The sequence below is a fragment of the Nomia melanderi genome, chromosome 6, assembly GCF_051020985.1.
Source record: "Nomia melanderi isolate GNS246 chromosome 6, iyNomMela1, whole genome shotgun sequence".
NCBI classification, from domain to species: domain Eukaryota; kingdom Metazoa; phylum Arthropoda; class Insecta; order Hymenoptera; family Halictidae; genus Nomia; species Nomia melanderi.
In genome coordinates, this window is record NC_135004.1 from 18,448,846 (window position 1) to 18,472,940 (window position 24,095).

Consider the following 24,095-nt stretch of genomic DNA (forward strand, 5'->3'; position numbering starts at 1 on the left):
GCTTGCCTCGTCGTCGGTCTGCGGACTCGCTGGTACTGGTTAGACGGAATCAGCGTTTCCTGTTTAAAGAAAGTAGACGCTTTTAGTTTGTCGGCTGATTAATTAAAAATTTTAAATGTCTTCGTCATTATCGATATGAAAAAGTTTGTGGAAATACTCCATTCAAAGAGACTGATATTGGAAGCTTTAGTTTAATGAAAAAGAATTCTACGAAAAACTCTTTATCCCAGCCATTAAAAACATAAGCGATAGGTTCGGACTGCGATCTCAGCTGATTAATCCCATGTAATGTGGCAGTAATTTACCCGCAATCGAATATAAAGGCAGCAATAAAGAGCCGTATATTTATCAGCATTAATGATAATGGAGCACTTAATACCGCGGAAAATAAAATTCCTTCTGCCCCTTTTGTACATTGGCCTTTCTGTTCCACCGCCGAACACGGCTATACGTTACTCGAGGTTTTTTCGAAATCCCCGTGCGCGCGCGAAGAAAGACAGGCAGATTTCGCAACGCCGTTCGGTTTGCACGGTAGTAAGACGTCAAACGAAACACCCGCGATACGCGTCGTGTCGAAAAGACAGCGACGTCGGCTCCCTTTGGAAGACGCAGGCCATTCTCGTTCACGCGACACGGCCGTCACGATTGGTTTTACGCGTACGCGCGCCGACGGTTTCACAGTCGTCGAGCTGAAAGGGAACGCGTCGGCCATTAAAGCGCACGGGTCACGGTTCATTTCTGCTCGAGCACGGTCTCCCCCCTCCCCGCATCTGATAGCGGCGTAAGGAAGGCCGAAGTTTCGCTACTTATTAATTCGCCCGCGGCGTATTCACCGTGAAAGTGCATCGGTGTTAATAAAGCTTATGTCAATACGAGATGGTCGGCCAAGACTCGCCCGGCGAAATACACGTCCGGAGCGGAGTCATTAGGTGCTTTTGAACGCAGCAAAATAATATTGACTCGTTGAAATTGCGAAAGTCGCCCGTTAATTACGGTTCCCGTGCACGCTGACGTGCAGCGCGGTCGGCCCGCGGTCACGATCGAATCGAACGTCGCGGACGGTCGATGAAGAAAACGACGGGCAAACACACAGAGAGAGAGAGAGGGAGGAAAGAGGAAAACGGAGAAAACGGAGAGATGAATATACCGGAGAGCGGTAAGACACGGAGGAACGATTATCGCGATTACACGGAACACACGATGATCGCGTCCGGAACACGAGAGCGCGCCCGGAGACCTTATTCCGGAATTATCCGAGCGTCGGGCCGTTCGATCAAATTTATAACGGGGCCTGGCAATAGGCAGCTCGGCCGGGACGGAGGAAAATGTAGTTAGAAAATGGCGTGCATGGTACTGAGCGACGACAAAATAGCTCGATTAAGAGGCTACGAGCTCTACAAGGAAAATATATGTTTCCCCGAGCCGTGGCCCCGGCGTTATTGGCAATCATTCCCGCCGTCCGTCCCGGCGAGCCTCGGGAACGCGAAAACGCACGGCCGATGAAGTCCTCCTATCGCGAGTACGAGATCAAACGTATCGTGAAATCAAAATTCCGCGCGGCGGAATTTCTGAGAGGAGAGAAATGTAGGGCTCCTTTGATTTTCGCGATTTTTTGCGTCAGCTCTTCGAGCATAAGGGAAGAGGGAAAAGAAATAAATGGAAGGTATATTTGTTAGGTAAACATTTCCGAAACGTTGGACAAGACTTCAGGGCGCACCGTAGATATTCTCGCGAGTTTTTCGTTTATGACTTTCGCGAGAATGGCTACAGCTTCTCGTAAAATATTTTCACCAGTTAACCGCGGTAGCGGCAAGAAAAATGTTCGATAAGAATTCCCTGAAATTCCGCCGATAGAAAAATTTTTAACTCCAGAAGTCGCCGTCAGCGCTCACCGCTGAAAGACGAGTATCGGTGAAGCAAAGAACGAGGTAGTCAACATTTAGACGAGCAACGCCGTTCATCGACGTCTCTCCATTCAGTTTCATTCTCGACGAACTGGTTTCGCCGAGAAGACTAAAAATAATACACGTTCAGTGCACTTTTTGAAATATAACATCTATCCGCGATGATTTGAAATTAACGAATGTCCTGACCGCGATCGATCGCGACCCCGAGCGAACGTGACAGTCCAACGAACGGTTTCGTTCCTTCCGGCGGATATTTTACTGCTTCGCGGCTCGCAGCCGCGCTTCTTCCGCGATCGGTCTCGATTGAATATCCGATGGCCGATATCGGCGAACGCGCGATGCTCGCAACCGAGTCCCATTCGTTCGGCGTTACGGCGATCCCGAATTATCAGGCTCGAATTTATAATATTATCGGAAAACACTCCGACTTCCTCGGAAATCCGTGCACTCCTTATCGCGATAATATATTACCGTTGGAGGCGAGCCCGGGGACACCGAAACACACGTACGCAACGAGCCCGGACGCTCCAGAAATTACAGGGTGCCCAAAGAAAGAGATCCTCCGCGGCGTTCGATCGCCGGTACTCGCCGGATCGAATGAAAATTATCTGGTAATTGCAGAGTGTAACGGGCCGAACCATCGCCGTGTCAATGCCCCGAGTTACTCACGGGGCGACCGTATCTTCGGCTCGAGTTTCACGGATATACGCACGGGTATTTGTAAGAAGCGGCGTGTTCGTAGGTTGGAGGTTTCAGCCTGCAAACGATGGTAATGCTCCGTATTGCCGCGCGACATGAACCGTTTCCGCGGAGTGGACGAACTGGGTCGGAACAGCAACCCCTTCGGAATTATAACCAATTTTTTATTTTGACGGAGCACGAAACGCACGGCTGCCGCGCGCCGTGTTCGGCACAGCGGGCTAACGTTATTATTCGGATACGTTTCAATCGGCGCAATCAGCGATCGCAAGAATAAATGACCGAAATTCCACCGTTGAATCGGAATGATAAACTCGGATAATCGAGCGAATGAGAGGCAATTAAACGAATTGTGCGGAAAAGTGCGCGCAGGACTTCCCCGTCCACGGAATGTAACCGAAGATACAAATTATCCGACACACTATCCTGAAATTGTAGTTTCGCGGAGCGGCTTCGAGCATTGTTCGATCGTCGCAACCGGCGACCACCCCGTGAGCGCGGTACCCTTTGTTAAAAATCCTGTAGTCGCCGGAGAAAAGTTCCCGATGGAGTTGGCATGGGACGAGTCATAAACATCCTTTGAGCGTATCCCAGCGACAGTCCTCGATTCAATTTACGTTCGGATGCCTCGGAGAAATTCCGTCTGGCGTTCTGCCACAATGGCAATATGTCCAGTCCTCTTCCACCGTCCCAGTCCTCGGCCTCGTCTCGGAGAGGCTCGGTTCTTGCCTACGACCGTCCTAGGCAAATACGGGGCGAAGCTTATCTCGAGGCGCGTGCTGCAAAAATCCGGCCCGAGGGAACGCCGGCCGCCCTGACCACGTTCACCCTCGCTCGCCTCGCCCTTCCTCCGGCGGCGTCCCCTTTTTTCAGCGCGCTCGCGCGCACGCCACCCCCGCCGACCGAATAAAGCGATTCCGAGGCGTGACCTGGAATTTGTCCGACTTTTGAAATTTACTCTCGTACCCCGGGAAGAAAGATCTGCCGGATAAGTAGTTTTAAATCTGGCTTACAACGCGCCGAGTGTAACATACTGCGCCGATATAAATTCCCCTTTTAATAGGCGCGGCCGCGGTATATCATCGTGTCCCGCGGAATATTCGTGGACATTATAAATAACGCTTCTCGTTGTCAACGCCCGGGACTATTAATTTATAGCCAGCCGGCCGACGGTCCCGTTAGGGAGCCTGAATAAAAGATGAGACCGGGAAACAACAGCGGTTTCGTTCTTTTATTTTTCTCCGAGAGGGGTTGTTCTATTACAGGACTCGATCGGCGAGCTTCCAAACGCGTTGCTGTATCAGAGTTGACTACTAGCGGTATCGTCTCGTTGTCGCACGGTGAAAATTCGGAAATACCGATTCAGTTCACTTTGAAATACGCTTCGTTGCGTTAAAGATCCGTATGGCTGCGAGCATTCTCCTCGAGAGGTGTTCGTTTTACGATACCTGACAGGTGGAATCGATAGTCGAAACTCTGTCACCCTAGAGAACTAGTCCGGTACTAAGAATTCCTTAGTCAAACCCTTGGTTCACTCGTTGGAGCCTTTGTCCAGATGAAACTTTGACCTAAAGTCTCATTAGGACTAGACTACTGGATCCCTGTGAACGCGTTGCCCCTTCAGGCTGAAACCACCCAGCTTTCCTTCCATGACACTCGGAAACTATAGTTCAGACACAGACTGGACTATTACCGACCTCCCTGTTGTCTCATCGGGTAGCTACTTGTAGTCTTTATGCCAGCGAGTTCGTGTCTTTGGGAGACCACACGTGACAGGGTACTAAAACGCGAGGATCCCGGTCTCGCCGTTGCGGTTGAGCGATCAAGAATAATTAAAGTCTACTTACAACGTGACGCGATGGACACGTTGAATAAGAAATACACTCGTTACGCTCTTGAATAATTCATACTTGTCGCGTGTGCGACAAGCAGGTCGAAACAAAGCTGCGCGAATTCGACGTGTTCCGACGCGATTTTGATGTCCCCTTTGAACATCTCCGAACACGGTGGATTACCTAAACTGTCAACCGGACTTACCCGGCAATAGGCAGGGGACGTGTCGGCAGGTTCGAAGTAACTGGCGGGAACATATAGCGCCGTGAACGATTAATTCTTCACCGAGTGTCTCCGGAACAGCTGCCAACGAGCGTTCGGTTAAAAGAGCAACGTCTACCTGTCCCCGTCAAGTCCCTCGCACGTATTAACTTATCCATCCAGAAACTGATTCCGGGTCGTTCTCTCGGCGTTGCGTCGTCACGTTCGAGCATATTGCTCATCAATCACGATGCCTCTCAGATACGTTATCGGCGGCGAGCATTCAACGTGAGCGGCACGCGGCCGCTGAGCGCCATTATTTTTTCACGCCGATCCACGCAACGCTGTCGCGAGCAATCGCGAGTCAATCTTAAACGCGTCGACCGAGGGATCGATCGAAGAGGTCGGTGATCGTCGAGTCGACGCCGCGTTGGTCGATCCGATTTATTCGCACCGACCAAACTCCTTTGACGATAATCCGTTGGACATAATGACAACATTTCTGTCGCAGAATTTTTTGTTCCGTACATTTTCTATCGTTCGCTCCACATCAAACACTGCTCGCCTTCTACGTTTCCCCGAGAAAACATGGTCGGTACTCGTACGTCCCAGTTACCGCGAGCAAACCGCCCCGTTTTTACGATCGCGGAGGGTCAGATTTCTCATTCTTGTCCATCTAGATCGAGCAATTCGACCACTCCGCGATTTCAAGGCGGTCGACGCGAGGGATCGCTCGGAACGATCCCGGTAACGATCGCCTCGAATGGGACCGTTTCTCGCGGCCGCGGGCCACTTCGGCCGCGTCGCGGAGGAACGAGAACGAACAGCCACCGAAGGTGCTCGAGGAAACAGTTCCCGAGGAAAACATCGGGAACCGAGGTGAGTCGTCGCGGACAATAAGCAGTTTGAAAATTTAAACTGTACCAAACGTTCGGGCGTCGCGGAGCTACCATTAACTCGGAGGAACGTTGTCGCTCGAAGTTCCTGTAATATTTAAGGGGGACCCGGCGCCGGCTGAATCCGCGATATTTTTCCGGGAGACAACATGATTTCTCGAGGAAAGTGGGCAAGTTCCTCGGAAGGATTCTCGCTTGCGCGCGCGCTCGCTCGGATTCGAAACTCGGGGAAGGTGGTCGGGGTTGAAATGACGGAAGAGGAGTGATTTTCCCGATATTCGCGGGCGAAGAACGTTAACCCATTTTGCTCCATTTTACTAGCAGTACTTTCTTCGACGAGGACACGTTCCCGTTACATTCGTAAAAGTACGTACATTTATCAACGCTGGAACCACCAAATGAGTCGAACCCATTCCTAAATCGTAATTCTCCGAAAATCTATACGTTATTCTTCAAGGATGTCGACGAGAAACGATTTTTTTCAAATTTTTCCAAAGAAACTCTACGACAAAATGGGTTAAGATATATCGGGCGAGGGTGGAAGCGGTGAAAGGGTGAGGAACGTTGTCGGATGCCTCGCCAGGCGGCGTTAACTCGAATTTTCCCGACGCTCTTCCGAGCGGTGCGCGGAGCTCGGTCCTCTCTCGGTCGAGGACATTAAGCGAGATTAGAAAGAGGCGCGTCTCTATTAAGCTAACAGTGATCGTGGCGCGACGCCGTTACTTTCGGGTAATTACTCGTCGTTTCGTCGTGGTTCATCGGCTCCGCGGCGCTGAAAGCGATAGCTACCCGGTCGAATCTCGATAGGGGCTGCGGAGGGGCGGGCCGTAGTCGATATCCGGTGCCGGTCGGACGCGTGACAACGACGAGCATCGAGGTCGCCGCCGCTGATCAATCCATTAATACGGTACATTAGAAAATCAATTAAGCCGCAGCCCCGCTTAATCCCGTGTCCGAGGATTTGCCGGCTGGGAGAACTCCAGCGGGAGTGTCTCCTGTCCCCGAGAGCCGACGCTTCTTAGCGTTCCGGGGAGAACGGGGAGCGCCCTGCCGGCGGGGAGGCTGGCTGCGACTCAACCTCACCCCTCGCGGCACGTCTTCCTTTATCCTATACATTTTTACGATCCCGCAGGAGTCGGTCGCGCAGGCGTCGTTACCCTCTTACGAAAATAGAGGAGGGAAATCACTTCCTGCTCCCAGGTTCCGGGGGAAAATGAACGGTAAAAAGAGGCGGGGGAAATAATTTTACGCGGTCGCGAGCGATCCTCGGGTGACTGTCACGGTTGAAACGCTCCGCTCGTGCCTGGCTGCCTCCTCTTCGCTCGCAGACGGCGCGCGCTCCGTTCAAATTAACGGGGAACATTGTGCGAACATTGATTCGCGGATCCGTTGGTAAATTGTTATAACCGGAAGCTTACGAAACAATCGAGTTTGCTTTGTGTAATTCTGGAACGGTGGAACTTGGAGCTTTGTCCGCGGGCGATTTCGGCGTTCGATGATTGTCACTCGCGGGTTTCCTGTGTATTTATGCCTTACCGTATGCTTCGTTCTTCCTTTAATTATCGTCCGTAAATATGTAATAGGATCAATCTGTTCCAGAAGCAGACGTCTGAAGCGTCTTTCAAGTACCGTGCATAATAGATTGAAATCGGAAGATTAAAACAGCCAATGGCAGACCTGCCATCGTCACGGATTAATCTCTGCATCTATATTAATCTCTACGTCCCACTTTGATAGAATGTTCTAAATGATTGTCGCCCGTTCAGCGAGTAATATCCGAAGAAAAAATCAGCCAGTCCATTGACAGTCGATCGGAAATGTCGATGATATTCATGAGGATTAATTTCAATTAAAGTTGGCTGCCGGCGAACGCGGCGGAAGCCGTCCTCGAAGCGTTGCAAGTTCAGTTCCCCAGTCGCTCTGCTCCTTAGTTCCGATATCTCTCTGTCTACATCACGATGCTCAAACTTGGAAGATCCAGCTGGCTGAGTGCATCATTACGGATTAATATCCTCCCGAGGAAGCACGTAACCTCGCCGCTACCGTTCCTCGTTATCACTGTTGGCCATGTCGAACGGAATGTCACTGCGCGGTTCGCTCTGAAATCTCCTCCAGTTTTCGCTCCGGTCACTTTCCAGCCCGAATTAAACGGATCCGATCCCGGCTTGGCCTCTCTTTTATTCACACTCCTCCATCCAGCCAATCGTAAACGTCTCTCCGACTGGACGCACGATTTTCTATGCACGCGCAGAAAGCACGCGATCGATCGCCGCGATCGGAAAGCCTGGGGTACGTCCACATTGAAGTTCCAATGGGAACGAAGGGCACGAGTCCACGTTGCGAGTAGCATTGTCGGCATCGTTTACCAATTACTAGATCCACTGTTGCGCTTTGCTTCGACATGAAAATTTTCGTTGCAGAACAAAAGCTCGAAGTTCCATGCCTTGCTCTCGTCGAGTACAGCTCTATGGAAGCGTACCTTTATTCTTCCCTACAAAGTACCCCGTTCCATCAGCTTCCTCGACGGATTGTCCCATTCGCGACGTCGTCCCTCTCCCCTCCGCGACGGAGTTCCTTCGTCCCTTCGCGGAGAGACGTTAAATGAAAACTGAAATCTTTATAAAACAGTCGGACGTCGTAATTCCGCGAAAGGAGATTTTCGGAGCAACGATTCCGGCGCTGTCCAAACGCGGGACGTACCCGTCGCCCATGGAAGTCCGTCTTCCCCGCCGCGCACGAACGTGAAATATTCAACGTCGTCTAGTTCCCGGTTACGAGGCAATATTCCCTCCAGACAGCGCGTTACGCCGGCGTAACTCTCGTTATCATCCACGTCGTTGTCGCCGGAGAGTCTCCCATCGGCGACGTCCTCTCGCGCCGCCTCTCGCGTCCTTGTGGACGTTTCTCCGCACACGCGTTCACCTACAGCTCGGAGCGCGAGAGAAGTCGCCGCGTTCCGACCATAGCTCGCATCGGTTGCCGGCAACCGCATCGACGAATGGCAAATGAATACCGCGAAAGAGACGGAAGCTGTCCAATTAGATCCGCGCTGGATGCAGGGTCTGCCGAGGAACACCGGGTATACGTTCCCCGCGTAGAGAACGCATGCCGCAGGATCGAGCGGCGCGTGCGCGTGCCGATTCCGCGGTGCGCGAACTCTCCGGCAAACGGTTTCCGAACGCATTCAAAATTTCATGACGAGACCTCCCGCGGGGGTCGGACGCGTTCTTGGGGGTATCCGGGGTGCAGCGAGCAGGACTCCGGGCCGGAGAGGGGCAGGAGAGGACGGGGGAGGGGTCGAAGGAAGCGGGCAAGTATCCCCCCGCCGCGAACGCGGGCAAATATTTGCCGATGGTAAACGTTTACCCTTCGGCAGAGCGAAACCTAAGCTCTGAAGACATATCGCGCTCAAGGCTGCGCTATTATACGAGCAAACGTCTGCCCCGGCCTGTTTGATATTTCTCGACAACGCAGCGAGACGGCCGGGCAGACGGGCCGCGCGACTCATCCTCTCCGAGCTGCGAGGCTCGTTAACGTCGCGCTCGAACGAGCCGCGACGCGCGCGCGGATCGAACGCGGCGACTCTAGACGCGCGGGGCGGGTCATTCGAAAATCCCGACGGGGTCGGCGAACGCGGGGCCGGCAAGGGAAGAAAGATGGAAAGGAGGGATCGTTAGCCGGAGCGTAACCTCCAAATGAATCGCACGTACCGCGTAGTAGGGCCGCGTTTACACCGGTGGCGCGCGTGGAAGCGGCCCCGGAGGTCCCTGCACCTACGGCCTTCGTTATCCCGTCCGTGCCGTACGTGTACGCGCGTAAAGGGATCCGTGCTTACCCGACGTTTCACGAGGGTACATTCCCGCATGAGAGGACGGCGCCTGCGCGAGCCCGTCGGAGTCGCATTCCGTCTCCCTCCCGCTTTCTCCCGGTCGGTCCCGGTCCCTCCTGCTTCCTCCTGGTTCCTCCCGGTTCCTCCGCCGCGGCTCGGCGCTCTCTCGCTCGTTACCCGGCCGGTCGTCTCGCTTCCCTTTCGTTCGGGTTCCCGAAGGCCCCCCGTTCACCCGGCCGGTCTCCCCACCGCTCGGGCAACCCGCCACGCGACCGGAGCCCCCACCAGAAGCGTGAGCGTGTGTCACGCTCCGGGTAGCTCGGTGCGTGCCCATTAGAGGGAGGGGGAAGGGGCGCGTGTGCCCTACGCGAGAGCGCGCCGGTGGGGAGGCTCCGCGCTGCCGGTGGTGGGGATGCAAGTACGCTCGACCGAGAACTCGCCAGTAGTTTCGTATCAACCCTCGCGCGAGTCGGATGTCGGGTGACCCGCGTTTCTGTCCCTCGCCAGTTCGACGTCCGCTCCGAAAAACAATCGAACCGAACGACCACACGGGGGAGGAACTTTGTTTTTTTTCGCCGGGTAGGCTTCCGCTGTGACCGCACGCCCGTGCACCGCTCGTCCCGCGGTCGCGTCCAGCCAGTGGTTGGGTTCCAGTGGACCGTCGGTCGGTCGGTCGGTCGGTCGATCAGTCGGTCGGTTTGGTAACACGCGAGTGCGCGACCACCGTTCCCCGGATGCCGTGATGCTGCACGCTGACGGACGAGGAAGATCGTCGAGGCTGCTCGACGTCCTCTCGCTCGTCTCCTCCTGACGGCTGCGTGCCTCGTGCGTCGCGCGTCGCGCGTCCTCGGCCGACCGTCGGCGAGACAGTGCTCGATCCCCCTCGATCGCGGTGCGATGCGGTCGTTGTCCCAGTGATAGTGGATAAAAGGCCCGCCCGCCCTTTTCGCTACCCGCCGGATGGATTACCCCGCGGCGAAGCGGCGCACCGCGAGACGCGAACAGTGCACGCATCTTCGTCGGCAGTGAGTGCTGTGCGCCCGGGGCGAAGCTACCCCGTGCTACTTTCTCCGTTTATGCGCTGGTGCACGCGTGACAGTTCCCGTGGCCGACGGTCGCGCCGTTTCTGTGCAACTTGAAGACGGCGCCGGACAGTGACCGTGTCCCCCGTCCTATCTCTGTCGCGGGATGATAACCTTCGACGTCCGCTCGAGCCGGCGACCCGTTTCACCGCCGAGCCTGTGCCTCGCTGTGCAATGTTGATATAGTGCGTTACCGTTGATTTACAGTGACGACACCAGGGATTCCTAGCTGCCGCCTATCGCCATGGATTTCTCGGATTTCGACGCGACGAACACGCGATCCTCCGCCGTCGAGGATAACGCGATGGATCTACGTGCGGGATCGCCGGAACGCGACACGATCAGGTAGGACAATTTTACCCTATCTCCCGGGTATCGTTGGTATCTTCCTTCGAGCCGGATCTCGGGGCACGTCGATCGTTGGGGCTGCTCTCGGAGTGGTATGAGTAATCTACAATCGGACGGGAATAATTTCCAGCGCGTCGTCGCGTGCACGGTTTTCGACTCTGTACGTGTACGTGTGCTCGCGCGCGTTGACATGTATACGTGCGGACGATTGTAGCAAAATTCGGAGCAGCTAACCACCGGCTCGCGTGTTTGCATACACGTGCGAACGCTGACGTGGTTTTTCTCGACCACGCGACGGTGTGCTCGACGACGCTCGCCGGGGGAAAAAGGGGAGACGAGAAACACGTGAAAAATAAACGGAAAACGCGATCGCGCGAGATCCGCCGGCGGTCCTTGGGAAATACTCTGAAATAGCTTTCCCGTGGATTTCCGGCGGCCGCCGCGGCACCGCGAGGTTCTGGCATTGAAATATTCACGAGGATCGATCTGCCACGCGGTTCTCGCGATTAAGTGACCCCGCGCGCGGCCCGCGTCGAGGCCGGTGACGTTCTCGACGAATTTTCGGGAACGGCGACCAGCCGTAGGATAAACGTCGAGGCACGCGTCGGTGAGGTATCGATCCCGCGGAATAGGCGCGGCGTACAGCCTGGAATTAAATGGCCCGCGAAGAAATTTACGCGGTCGATACGAAAACGTTGCGCCGCGCTGTTAAGTACGGCCGACGGCTAGACGGCCGGTTTAGATCGTCGCACGGTGATTAACACGTTGACTGCCACGAACTTTCGAGCGCTTTATATATTACCCACTTTTTCTTTCGTAGCAGAGATAAATGGTATCGGAATTAATTATTAATGATTCCGTATCGCGCTCCTCGCGTTACACAGGGTCATCGAATGTTACGTTACGTGTTACGTGCTATTAAACATTTCGTTGGGTTGCTAACGTTGGGCCCACTAGATGGCTCGAAACGACTCGTTATTCGATTCTTCGTTTATTATCGGAAAGACAACCGATGCTTCTCCGAGGAGTTACCAAAGAAATTAATCAATCGAAATTTGGATGGCTGCGATCTTCCAGTTTCCATAGAGAAATTTAGAAACAGCTTGACCGCAAGCTTCTTATTCTGTTTTCAAACGATTCGCTCAAACATCGGTTACGATTATCAACGCGTCAGCAGACGAGTTAACGCGCGACGCGCAATTAAGGATTCGATGAGAGGGTTCCGAAACGATTCCATCCCGACGAGTGCAGGCGCTAACGCCGTAGGGCGCGCGAGAGCCAGTGGTCGGCCAGATGTTCCGAACCTCGCATCCGAAATCACGACGTCGGCTTGAAATAACCGAAGGCTCGATCATCGTCGGTGCACCGTCGGATTTACCGTTGACGCTCGATCCGATAACGCTCGGCATATTTATGCAAATGGGAAGAAACACAAGGGTGTCGGTTAAAAACGTCGTCGGCGCGTAATCGGCCGCTTGTTGAACACAGGTACCCGGGATCGATCCATATTTCATTTTTATTACGAACACACCGTGACCGTACCCTTATTGCAACGCGTGTTTTATTTTACGACGCGAGGCGGGGGGAATTAAGATGCGGTTGCAGCGCGTGCAAATTCGAACGGGCCGATGAACACTGTGCGTCGAAGCGATCGAATATGCATACGAATTCCAGAGCGGGCGAGCACAACGATCTTCGGTTGTTTGTTCGCCGAACCGCTCGTTTGCGCGAGTCGGCATCCGCTGTAACAGGCTTAACCCCTTGACTCGCGCAATACCGTGTCAGCCCGGTGGCGAAGATTTCAAGCGGAGCGTAACAGATGTGAATGTCAGTCGATTGTTTCAAGTTAAATATTAATATCACTACAATGTTATCCATAGCGATTACGCTATCATTAATTATTCGCACCGTTCTCCCGGTATAGTCGCTACGCTTCGGAGTAAATATACACACCGAACGAGCGCGCCGTTGTCCCTCTTTCCACCGGATAACCGACAACGAAACGGCTCTGCCGCGCGCAGTCGCGAAAGAAATTACAACGCGAGGGTTCAGCCGATTGCAACGCGCGATCTCGGGAGCGTTTGATAGAATTTAGGGTCGCGTGACGTCGATGCGAAGGAGGAGATCGATAAGTCGGCCGTGTTGTTGTCACCGTCCGCCCCGCTCCGCTCCTTTCGCCGGCTCGGACGAGAGATTTAGCAATTACGAGGCCCGAGTGGAATTCACACTTTTCATTCGGCGGGCCGCGCTTTCGTGTCGCGGCCGTTCTTTAACTTGTTGCTTATTACCGAAGTTCGCGATCCCTCCGCGAAGGAGGCACGTATTTTTCATTCAGCACCGGCCCGGGAACGGTACCCGCCGGCGAGCCGGGTACGCTGCCAATTAGTCACGGATCGTCGGCGCGCGAGCAACAAACTACAATAAATTCCAGAAATTGCCGGTCTTTCGAGACTGCGCGGCGCGTGCCGCGAACTTCATAATTTCCCGGGAAACTTGCCCGTACCGAAACACTCGATGGTCGCGTACGATATTCGTGCGCCCGCTCGCGGGTCCGCGGCCCGGTCGAAATCCTGCGATTCTTCGAGAAAAGTTCGTTCGCGTTAATAACGAAGGGGGAGAGGCATCGGAGCAACGGGAATTCGTAATATCTTATCGCTTCGGGCTTCGCTCGCAGTGCGCGAGACGTTGAACGACACTCCGTCACCGCGTAATCTCGTGAAAACACAGGATTAGACGCGTCGTTGGAAAAAGGCGGCCGCGCGGGCGAGTTTCGAATAATATTCGCGAACAAAAGCAGGAACACCGGGCGTAGCTGGATGTTCCGCGGATGCTGGAGCGCGGCGGGTCCGTGTGCAGCCGGTTTTTACGCGGGGCCACGAATATCAATGCGTCCTCCGCGTGGCGCATTTGCCTAATGCTCGAAATCCTCGTGACCTCGTGTCTCGTAATCCGAGCGTGTATTTTAATTGGCTCACCGCGGCTACATTTTCCATGACGCGACGTGAAATAACGTCAGAGAAGCTGTAACCGCGGCTTTAACTCCTTCGTTACGTGGCTCACGGCTTTCCGTCGCTCCGGCTCCTCTGTATCTGTTCCCCTCGCACTCTTTTCTGTTCCCGCGCGCCTGTCCCTTTCCGTTCTGCACGCAACTTTCCCTCCGTTCTTCTTTTTTTTTTCTCTCCTCTCTTTTTTACTTTCTTTCTAACGTGCGAACCTGCATGCATGCATGCACGCGCGTGTGCATGCACACTCGAAAAGGTCGAAGCTCTCGCGTTCGCGTTTCATAATCCTCGTGCTTTAATCGTACCATTGCGGAGGAGTTCGCCGCGCTACCGATATCCACGTACGCCTCTCGACCCGAACGCGAAAACGAACGAACGAACGAACGAACGAACGAACGAACGACCGAACGAACGAAGATAACCCAATTTTCGCGGCTGCCGGTTGCATCGACGCGCTACGCCGCATTAACCCTGTCCTTCTTCCGCGTTTTCTCGTCGGAGTACCGTTCCGGTCTGTGATTCGATAGATCCTTTGCGGACGACTATCGTTAAATATGCGATCATAGACAGTGTCGGCTTAACACTCCGCGAGCGTTTTACGCGTAACGTTTTTTCCGTCAAAGCGAGAACTCTGCACTTCTGTGCAACTTGACTGTATCGGATTACAAAAACCATTGGATATCTATATTTATAATCTACTCGACGCAATGCGATTTTCCTCGAAGTAATTAATTTCAAACGCGTATGCCCTTATCACCGAGAACAAAGGGAGAGTACCTTGGGAAATAACAAACCTTTTGTTCCACAACGTTTCAGCTGCATTTTCGCGTACAGCGAAGCACGCTGACAGAAATTACGCATGAAACCGTGAAGACCTCGGTACAATGAATCCGCGAGTCATGAATATTAAAGCTGTTACAAAAATGGTAGAATATTGTAAAAAGGGTTGCGAATGATCGGCGACCTCGCGTGAAATTACTCCCGTTAATAACAACGTTCGCGACCGCGGTTACGCGTGAACACTTCTCATCCAGTTCATATAAGGAATGCGGCGCGGGATTTATTAACGAAAACCCGTTCTCGACCGGTCGACAGTGCACGAGCGGAACGGCTGCTGGAGAGATAGCCGGGCAGCGAGCATTATCCACTCGTCGCTCGTTGATAAAAAACCGTCGATTGTATTTTCGGCGGGTTTCGAGCTGAACGCGGCGTAATTCTCTAAATCGCGTAGCAGGCCGGCCGCTCGCCGGATTATTATTCGCTTTTATCTGGGAATAATGAGTGGTGCGCGGGAGAAACAACGTAACAATGTGCGCGACAGCCTCGGCCGTTCCGCGCAGCCCGGCCCACCATCAATATTTTCATTTTCAATCGAGACGGCGCGCCGCGCGGCTGCAGCCCGGCGAATTGTGTTCCGTTTCGAAGGGAATTCCAAATGGGAAACAACAAAAAAATTATGAAACGAGGGAAAGGGACGTCCGAACGGAGAGACTGAAAAGGGCGCACGCGGGAACGCGAGGGGCGAGGTGGCGGATATATTACCGCGACATTTTAACGAGCAACGAAGTCTCCCCGTCGAAAATTCGAACTCGGATATCCTCTCGTTCCGCGAAAGTGTGGTTCGCGCGGCGAATATCCGGCGAAACGATACAACCGTGACCGAGCCACCGCGCCGCGGCGTCGATGCTCGAAGCTGTCGCGCGCGCGCTAGCAATTCCAAATCGAAAATAATCCTTTTATTACCCTCTCCCCGCCGGATTCGATGGAGTCCCGGCGGCGAAGCCTTTTCGAGCCGCGCGTACGCGCGTGTACGACCGAGTTTGTACTAATAAAACCGTAATGCGGGGGCGGGGACCGGGCCGGATAGAAAAGAGGTTAGGGAAACACCTCGCGGGGTGTTTTGCAGCGTCGGGAGTTTGACCTGGTTCCGCGAGATTATCCTGCCATTTGGCAGCCGAGCTGCCAGGCTCTGGCTCCCCGTAAAATCCCGCTGAAAGAAAGTATCGTTAGACGGTGGCTGCGTTCCACCGGCGCCGACGGAGTCGTAAAGAAACGCGCGTTGTCGCGGTGCTGCCGGTGATTCGGCGCCACGGGGATTTTAGGTTCGAACCGGTGGAATGTTAGAGGTACTCGGGATTTTTTGATCAAGGTGTTCGTGAGATGGCTGGGTGTGCGATGCGTATTCTACTTCTTCATTTGGCTTTTGAAATTTGAAATTTTGTACGCGTTCGCGTGGGTTTCGTTGCTCGTTAGGTTCATACGTCGACTGACCTCGAGAATTTTGAGCATTTCACGCAGCTTCGCTTATTCTTTCATTCCAAAGATGAAGTTGTTGCGTTGCTCTGTTGTCTAGTTACTTGTATAGCTGTCAAACACTGTCATTCTAGAGTTTTTCTATGGTGACTCTTTCGAAACCGTTCGAAAGCTGCGGCTATCGGAAACCATTGCAGCAAGTCAATGCACTGACGTTATTAATCGCCGTCGGTGGTTGAAATTTCAAACAGCAGCAGCGAATGCAGCAGGTATCGCAAGGTATCAGCGTTTCCAATATCATTTCACGCCTAGATTCTTGCCGCGTGGAAAATCGCGCGGCTCGGCCGAGAAAGGTTTCGTTATTGACGAGAAATCGTGGGACCACGGTCGAGTCTCGATTACCGGTGTACAACGGTAGAACTAAACGACCACGCGAAGCGTGATTAACGCGCGTTTAATCCGCTTTAACGCGCGCTGCGCTGAGACGCGGGGGAGTCGGTTTTCATCGGTGGCCGACGACGACGGAATCGAGGAAACTATCGCGGACCAATTCCGAAACATTACGTCCGACCGGATAGATGAAATGGAACCGAACTCGCGCCGGATTATGGCCCGGTATCGATATGCTCGAGAACAATCTCGGCCGAAAGTTCGGAGCCGCGTGTGAATTCCGCCGGCGAGCTGGATGGAAACTGCGGAAGGTAAGGCGTCCGCGAGTTATTCACCGTCAACGAACGTTTCGAATTAGTTCGTCGGGCAGCGCTGGAACGTTGGCAAGAAAAATGGTTCGGATGCCTGATGAATGTCGGTCTCGCTCCTCGAATTCCCGGCTCTCTTTCATTAAGGATAAAAGACTCGATTCTGTGCATCGTTTTTCGTGATCCTATGGATCAGTCGATGTCCATTGTACTTCGCTGCTGTAGTCGTCGAACAATTACCTTCTCTGTTCCATTGTGCGGAGTTATTACGAAAAAATCTGTGAATCGCGACGAGACAAAGATTCTAACAAATACCATAGAATCCTCGAGGGAACGAACAGACGTCTGCGTAATTTTTCTCTCGTCGATTAGCGTTTAACCTTATGAATTTCCAGCAGGATCCAGATTCCGGTTAACTTAGACGAAATAGCTCGAACGTTTCGCGAAGGAACTGGCGAAGATTCTGCGAGGCGTCTTTAAAGATATCCTTAAAAGTAGCGTCTGCTAACTGGAAGCGATATTCATGAAGCTTCGTCGCAACGTGTTCCCTTCTAGTACGCGAACACGGTAGTTTAATTTCTGGTTCGAACTGCGCCGGTAAATTGCGCGAACACGTTCGACCTGGCCATCGGGGCATACACTTTGTACAATAATAAAAGAACCGGTTCTGCTTAATTGAAGAACACGAAACGCCTTCTTCCACTGCGGACGCAGCCATTTTGGTTCACCTGTCACGTGACGCGAATGGCCGCAGAAAAACTTGAATGGTATCTCTAAGAACCTGTTCAAGCTGCGTCTCGATATCCTCGACACTTCTTTCCTCAGAAAATGTTCGAACTTTCTATTTCTTCGGTAATAACCCTATACGATTCGCGTAAAGCGGCCAAACGGGAAACTTATATTAATAACAGGTTCTCGATATTTTCTGAAATTCTACAAAAACGTTCCGTGAAACGAGGATGCAATTACGTCGGAGCGAAGCTGAGTATTACCGGGGAGAACACAAGCAACGAGGCCAGCCTACAGTGCAACGCTAAATCCCGACGACCCGTGGCTCGGTGCAAATCGTTTCGAACCGTTTATTTCCGAAGCGAAAGAATCGTCTGCGTCTCGATAACCGCAGCCTCAGCCAGTCGCCTCGAATCGGTATCGCTTCGACTGCGCGTTGAATTTCCCTGTTGTCTCGCGCAAGTTCCCTCGACGGCGGAGCAATTTCTCATAAGTACGATACTTTTCGACGCGCGGATCCTGCCTCGATTCTGATTTCGGTGCCCGGTCGGCGCGAACTGTGGCCCCCTCCGCCAACTTGAAAGGCTTTCCAGGACTCGCGAAACTTGCGGCGAAATGCTATCCGAGCGGGGCTCGATAAAAATCCTCGAGCTCGCCTCGGTAGACCGATCGAATTTCTGTGTTCGAGTGTTCCGCGAGCCTGTTGCCGGATATTTCGGATCCCTGTACGAGTGGCGGCGCCTGAATAAAAGCGACGCCGAGATCGTCGAGGACATTGACAAAGATCAGCGCGCATGTTTCACGCTGGAACTACCGAGCACTTAAGCCGTCTTCCGAAACTCTCTTTACAGAAGCTGCGCGCGTGAATTTATTAAGACTTCAATCGGTTTATATTTCAGTTTAGGTGTTACCGAATTAGCTTGTTTAACCATTCAATTCTGAAAGAGGTAGTTTTGGTGTTAATAGAACATTGTATCGCGTAACTGTATTACGTGTAAGTTAGAAATAACTAACAGTATCGTAAATAAGAACTTCGAATAAATTGAAATGAAACATAGATTATAGATTATAGAATCGTGTAACGTCGAAAATATTCGAGAAAAAGCGTTCGTGCTCGACCGAACGCTCCAGCCGGGTAATTAAATTATACACGAGTATACCAGAACCTCGGCTAAGCGATTTAATTAGTCGATCAACGGCGCAGATAAACGGAAACCCGAGAAGACATTAATTAAAGCAAGTTTACGAGATCGTACGTATCTCGGGGAATTATCTAAGAATTCGTATTATCGAGTTTGCGGGTAATCGAGACTCCGAACTATCTAGATCGCGAAAAATGTTGACCGGGTTAATCGAGGTCGTGCTGTATTATAGGAAGATAATTAGACGTAGACCGAGGAATCGCGGAACATCGCGCACCAAAGAGATAGAATCGTGTACCGATCTTCAGAGCAATTTGTCGTCGTGGATTCACGACCTAGGAGGAAGTAGACGATGATATAGCGTCAGGAGAAACGAAAGGACGGGACAGCTAGGCCACGTAACTCGTTGGTTCGCTCTGGCAGGGTTGCCGGCGATCCACCGTCTCGTTCCCTCTGGTTCGGTCCACTTGCCGCACTCTCTCTCTCTCTCTCTCTCTCGACTTGCTCCCTCGCTTTCACCCCCGTTTCTCACTTTCTCGCTCTCTCCCGCTTGTTCTCCGACCGCCCCATCTCCCCGTAGTCGATCGATTCGCTAAAAGTAAATAAAATTCGCCCCTCGGTTGCCGGCAGGCCGCGCGCGCGCCAGTGTAAATGTCAGTGTTGGGTGTAATGCAATAAATCAGGGCGTCGATGGAGAGCCGAAAGTCATCGAACAAAGTCGGCCCACGTAATTCTCCGTCTCGCTTCGAGCTCCGCTGAAGCGGGGAACGTCTGTAACGTTTCCACGGACGCGGCAGCGATCGCCGGAAAATCAGCCCGCGGGACCGTGGAAATCGATCGTACCGGAACTCCCTCCACCGCCATGTTAATAGGGATGTTTCGGCGACGTCGCCGGGGAGCGACGTTTGTTATCTTCCACGGTCGGCGTGTTTAACCTCTTAGCTGCGCCGCCGGTTTCGCTACAGGGGTTTCCGCGAGTGTCGCCTTTTCGAGCGAAACCTGTTCCCTGTCATCGACAGCTGTGCGCACTGTTGTCTGTTCCAGCGTGATCGCGCACCGGAAAACTCTATCGAATCTCAGATCGCGGCGTTACATTTATTATGCAGTCTGCGGCAAACTTTATAGCTTCGCGGTCGGACGCGCCGTAGCCGAAAGGTTAACGGTCGGCTGTTTGGATAGGGATCGCGATTCCCCCGGAATTACGCGATACACGAGCTCGACGAGCAATAGAGTCCGCATCGCTCGAGATTCCATTGTCGCGGTTTGATGAATTCTTAACTCGCTCGTGTTCGCCGGAGATCCTTTATTTGTCTCGCTTTATATGTTTAATACAAAGCATGGAAGCTTCAATTGAACTTGCGGCGAGAAGAAACACTCGGTGGAAGCCCGCGATCGTTTAATCTTCCTCGGCGCGCAATAGAAAACGAATTTTCCGCTGTCCAAGAAGCTCCAGGGGTTAATATTCGCCAGTTTCGCGGGCAGTCGCGCTCAATTTCCGGATTCGCGCGGCAGATACGGGGCCGCGATATATTTCGCGACGGCAGGCGAGAACAGGAACCAGCCCAGCCTCTTCCAATTCCTCGGACTGTTATTCTTCCTCGACGACAAGCCGTTCCCGTAGATACCGCGGAATTCCTGTCGATAAATCAGCCCGCGGCAGGAAGAGCCCGAGAGTCGCGGTCGCGCCGCCTCCGTACGTCTCGTTCGGGAGGGGGAGATAAAAAATCGCCTCGAACCGGAGGGCCGGGGGTTGCGTCGTGACCGCGGATACATTAAAACGAGAGGCCCGGCTGAAGGGGTTGTCGTCGGTGACGACGTGCTCACTCGAGCGGTCCGTCGCGGCCGACAGCTGCTCGATCGCGATTTAATTGCGACTTCGGCGCGTCCCGCCGACGGCGAAATTGAATCGGAACTCGTCGCGACTCGGCCAAACGGGGGAGCAAGCGACAACCAACCCCGTGCGCGTTCACGCGTCGTCGGCGTGCGTTAATTCGGACGTTTCCTGCGAGTTCGGAAGGTAGGCTGGTCGCGAAACGCACCAATTCGCCCGTGTAGAGTGCGTTTACCGCGGAGATGGAATACTCGATTAGAGCGACGATTGCTGCGTTTGATTATAGCAACCTCGCGGTGAACGCAACGAGAAGATACTTTAGTAGCTCGGAAAGCATGCGAGTACGACGATCGCGCTTTAAACGCGTCAAAGGAAGATGTTTCGGCACTTTAGAAATCGACCAGCGCAGCTCCGCCGTAAACGCTGGAAAGAAAGATACTTTAGCAACTTAGGAACCATACGATTACGGCAGCGAGTTCAGGAGCGCATCGGAAAAGGATGCATTAGCAGGTTGGAAACCGCAGGACTATCGTAGCTCCGCTATAAACGCACCCTTAAACGTCAGACGTGCCGGTGTAACAGGTGGTTTCTCTCTTTCGTCGAACGAAAGAAAATTAATTTTTGGCTCAACCGTCCCGCGACGGCCCAAGAATAATGCAGTCCGTCATTGTCCGCGGTAATGGAATTACGAGCGCGGCGATCGACGGAACTCGATTCCCTTTTCAAGGGGAATGCGGGAAACGGTCCCGGAAGGAGGTCGTCGGAATTAGTTTTCCACAATACGATAAATTGCAATAAAAGATTGATGATGGTCCGCGGAAAAAGCGTCGCTGGGAAAGATATTGAGATCGATAGTCGGCCCGGACGGTCGTTCGTGCGACGCGCCGGATGGGAATCATTTTCATCCGCGTGTTTCTTTTCGCAATTTCCGTGCGACGGACACTCGGGGCGTTCGGGCGGAGCACGGGAACCGGCGCCAAGCGTATTCTCGCGACGAGCCACTTATCTTGTCAATTAAATGAATCACAATTTGGCGGATGTAACGATGACTCGAGGAGAATGGGTGGGCCGAGGGAAAAAAGGGGCGGTGGGAGTGGTGCGATGCCGGGGAACGGCTGCGGTCGTTCAAGGCTACTTCGGATTGTAATTACGCATCTGTTACATTAGATTTACGACGCCGTGCGTGACTCGGGAACGAGTAATACGCGAGAGAATCGTAAAACGCGTCTTAGACGAGCTTATTCGCGAAACACGATCGGTATTCTGTTCGATTCGTCGAACCCTTCGGCTACGAGCGTTCGCTCGATGGTCTTTTCAGAATAATTGACCGCTAGGGATTTCTCAATAAACCTTTCGATAGCAATGATCATTACGCTCGCGCGACTTAGGGTTATTCATCTTCGGCTTGTTGTCTCGGACAGGCGCGACCGAATTCCGGCGTGGTGTAGCACCGTTTTGAAAGAATCTATTAATAGATTTCCAATAGGTGCAACGTCAACGCTTCCTGAATCGCGTAAATGGGTTAATTGAAAGTTAAAGGATACCTATGTAATTCAGTTGGACCGTTTTCGAGTATTGTTCTTGCGAGCGTAACCTCCCGACTTGGCTCACACCGTCGAGGTCTATTTCCACTCGGCGAGATATCTTCTAGACAAACGAACTGATTTGTCGCTGGTAACGTTGACCCGCGGAAGTAACCGAAAAAGTTGAACGATCAATCGGTCAGAGGTGAAACACCGGCGTTTCGTCTTTTCTCCGTATGCAACCACTCCGGTGGATTTGCATAAATTGAGCGAAATGCAGGGAAGCTCTCCAGGCTCCGCTTCCGAACGAGATGCAAATATCCTGGCCGGGCCACGAACTTATAAATCGAGATCGCCGCGTGCTCTCCGAGGGGGTAAAAGTCATTGAACGCTGCCGGCCTGGCTCCGGGGTGACTCGATTCCGCCCCGAAGAGGAAAACTTTCCCGGGGACGGTTTGATTTCCCCGAAATGCAATCGCCGTCCGGCGGATTCGCGAGGCAACGAGTCACCCAGAAACCCACTAACGCTACCTCACGGGCTGCGCCTTTGTAACTTAAACGGCTATCGAAGTTTCGAAAGGTTTAAGGTGATACGTGCCGGATACTGCGGGAACGAGACCTTTTTAACCCTTTGCAGTCGAAAGTTTCTCGCTAGAAACGTTCCACGTTTTCCCATGGTATATAGACGAGATTTTTTGAAACCAATGGGAAAGCTCGCGTTAAACGAAGATAAACGTTAAGATCGTGTATCGGACTTGTACAGAGTCACCTTTCAGGTACACAGGGTTTAGTCCCCTTCCGATCGCTGATTTGTTTAACAAACAATTCTAATTGAACAAAGCGATCTCCGTCGTTTGAATGTTTTTCCACGCTGTACACTCTGTAAAATTGTAACGCCGCGAACCGACGTTGAAACGTTAAAATAAATAAATCTCGCTGCAAACTGCGGGGCTGCCGTAAAAGCGTCATAATTTCCCAACAGAGCGAGTAATCTACGTTATTGCTGAAAAGTTTCGAGCACCCTTTGTTCTTTACATAAATGAAATTTTTCAGTGCGCGCGAACTTATTTCATTAAAGCTACTGAATATTCAGAGGAACTTAGTTGAGCCCGGCACGCCGGCGGATCCTGTCCCAAAGAGAATCCCTCAAAAACCGAGAAACTAAACCGATAAACATTCGGAGAACGTTCCGTATCTCGCGGGCAGGGTCGCGACGAATCCGCTGTTATCCGAACAATTTCGGCCATTCCCGGCGTTTTTAAATCCGCCGAGAAAACAGTTTCATCGACTTTTATACTTCCATATCCTCCGGAAAACGTGCACCGGCGGCGGCGCGGTGTAGCGGGCTGGCTGGAACAGCTGATCGTATACGCCGTAAAAACGGGGCGAGCGGGGCGGTCGGCCGGAAGAACGGCTCGCTGATGAAACACGTGGCTCGGGAGAGTATCTCGCGGCGGTCACGGAGATTCGCGAGGGAAGAAACGCCGGTAATAAAAGCGCGGCTAAACCTCTTGGCGGATAGAATTAGCGTTAATTAATTTCATCGCGGGCTCTCGGTATGGTTCTAATTAAGCGGCGCGCGTGGGCTTTCCCTATATTTTCTCTGCCGTTCGCTTAACATCGTTTTAATGTCTCCGCGTGGATGTTCATTAATTCGCGTGTCCCTGCCAGTCATTAAGGTCGAACGAATTCTATTCAGCGGCGGTGTTGCGCGACAGGTTTCCTTTTCAGCTTTGGGTACGCGCCGGCCGGTCACGCCAGCCCGGCCGCCGTTCCAACGGCCGAAACAATTAAATGTAATCGATTAATTTACGAATATCAAATATTCTCCTAGCGGCGCGTTATATAACGATCGGTGCGCCCGTGGCGCGCGTCGGGCCCGCGGCCGCGTGCTCGTCCATCACTTTACCCGGCCGCAAATGAATTATCTCGTATGCATTATTTTAATTAACGTGACCGACGAAAGCTCGTCGCGGCTTTTTCTGACCGCGTCGCCACTCGCCGCGGCCACGTTTTCCGTCCCGCTTGTTTTCTCTATAGCGTTCTCGCTCCGTGCGTCGAACGTTTCGTTCTTTTCTCCGTCGCTTGTCGAGCAGGGAACGGAGATTCCGTTAACATCTGG

The 24,095-nt window shown here is 52.8% G+C and overlaps 1 protein-coding gene across 3 annotated transcripts in view; it reads left to right on the forward strand.

Moving 5' to 3' along the window:
* Nucleotides 1-24,095, forward strand: part of LOC116430071 (irregular chiasm C-roughest protein) — a 234,152-nt gene that overhangs the window by 14,461 nt on the left and 195,596 nt on the right. For 2 of the 3 annotated variants that reach the window (XM_031983724.2, XM_031983725.2), the window contains exon 1: nucleotides 9,823-10,792. In XM_031983724.2, coding sequence (XP_031839584.1) covers nucleotides 10,692-10,792 — 101 coding nt within the window. In that variant the 5' untranslated portion in view covers nucleotides 9,823-10,691. Of the gene's footprint in view, nucleotides 1-9,822; nucleotides 10,793-24,095 lie in introns of those variants that run through there. The other variant, XM_076368753.1, reaches the window with a different exon arrangement.